Source organism: Opisthorchis viverrini, assembly GCF_000715545.1.
Source record: "Opisthorchis viverrini unplaced genomic scaffold opera_v5_560, whole genome shotgun sequence".
Classification (NCBI taxonomy): Eukaryota; Metazoa; Platyhelminthes; class Trematoda; order Opisthorchiida; family Opisthorchiidae; genus Opisthorchis; species Opisthorchis viverrini.
In genome coordinates, this window is record NW_008752220.1 from 182,847 (window position 1) to 184,119 (window position 1,273).

Genomic DNA, 1,273 nt, shown 5'->3' on the forward strand with positions numbered 1-1,273 from the left:
AAAACTGGCGTTTTCTGTTTGCCTCCTTCACAAGCACAATTAACGCGTTGTTTGAACTTTTGGCCCCCTTAGTTGTGCCATTTTCAAGCATTTCTGGAACCCGTTTTTGTAACTCCCCCATAGACGGAGTGATGGCTAATGGAGCGGAAATACCGAAAGCTTATTCACGAGAGGAGATTTTGTTTTTGACCAACAGGCAATAACAAAACAAATAAATATTGCCTGCGGACAGTTTGGAACCCTCCTGCGTCACAGGCTGCACTAGCGGGTCATTACAAGACGGGCGTTTTCGACACGCCATTTGCTCACACAGTGCTTGAGTTGCCTTCCAGCTTGGCTCAGCCATAATTTGTCATCAGTTTTCCATGCATAAGATCCAACAGAGCTCCTACATTCTTGAGAAAGTCTGCCCATAATATTGTCTGCTTTATTTTTAAGTTGATCACAAACTCGTGCTACACTGGCCTTTTGCCAACGTGCATTGAGTGGACCACCAATCGGTCGATTTTCGGTCGGTATCCACCCATTGCCGTCACGGTAATTGTCCCAGAGGCCTCTTCGGAGCCTTGGACTCAAACTTGGTGGACAACTATTACGTCTGCTAACCACCAATTGTCCCAGAGGCCTCTTCGGAGCCTTGAACTCAAAATTGGTGGACAACTATTACGCCTGCTAACCAACCTTGTCAACCAACTTTCGGCTATTCACCCTCAAATTCAGCAGCAACAATGTTGAAATTCTTGTCCATAAACTGCATCCGCCTTTTCAACAAACCTTGCGATTGTAAACAGTCAGCCTGCCTTGAACAACCTTCCATAATCGCACTCACACAAGGCTGGCGCACACCGGATGTCTCTGATACCTGGATCTTGATGGACGCTCACTCTGTTTTTCGAGCTGAATCAAAATGAGAGAGGGCTGGTGGGGTTGCTCTGTACTTACGTGCGGCCCTGCTCACCTCAATTGTCCTCTCTGATACCACTGCTGCACGTTTTCGCTACAGCGTGTCGGATCAAACGGACATTTGGCACCGGCGCTGACTTAAGTCATTTAACCTTGGACTCAACGTGCCGCCAAACCTGTAGTGTCTGCATTCCGTTGTCACATTTACCATTCTTCCTGAACTTAAACCACACTTTGTAACTGTCGTTAACATTGTATCAGGACGTTTGTTTTAATGTTACGAATGCACAATTTTCCGGGGCGACCTGCTGACTTCTTGCTGAACGAGCGTATTTACGCTCCGTTGAACTGTTCGTTGACTGCTGAACCA

The 1,273-nt window shown here is 46.9% G+C and overlaps 1 protein-coding gene across 1 annotated transcript in view; it reads right to left on the reverse strand.

Moving 5' to 3' along the window:
* Window positions 1-264: 264 nt before the first annotated feature.
* Window positions 265-1,273, reverse strand: part of T265_15513 (hypothetical protein) — a gene marked incomplete at both ends in the record, with an annotated part of 12,532 nt that continues 11,523 nt past the window's right edge. The window contains one exon of the mRNA XM_009178453.1: window positions 265-636. Coding sequence (XP_009176717.1) covers window positions 265-636 — 372 coding nt within the window. The remainder of the gene's footprint in view (window positions 637-1,273) is intronic.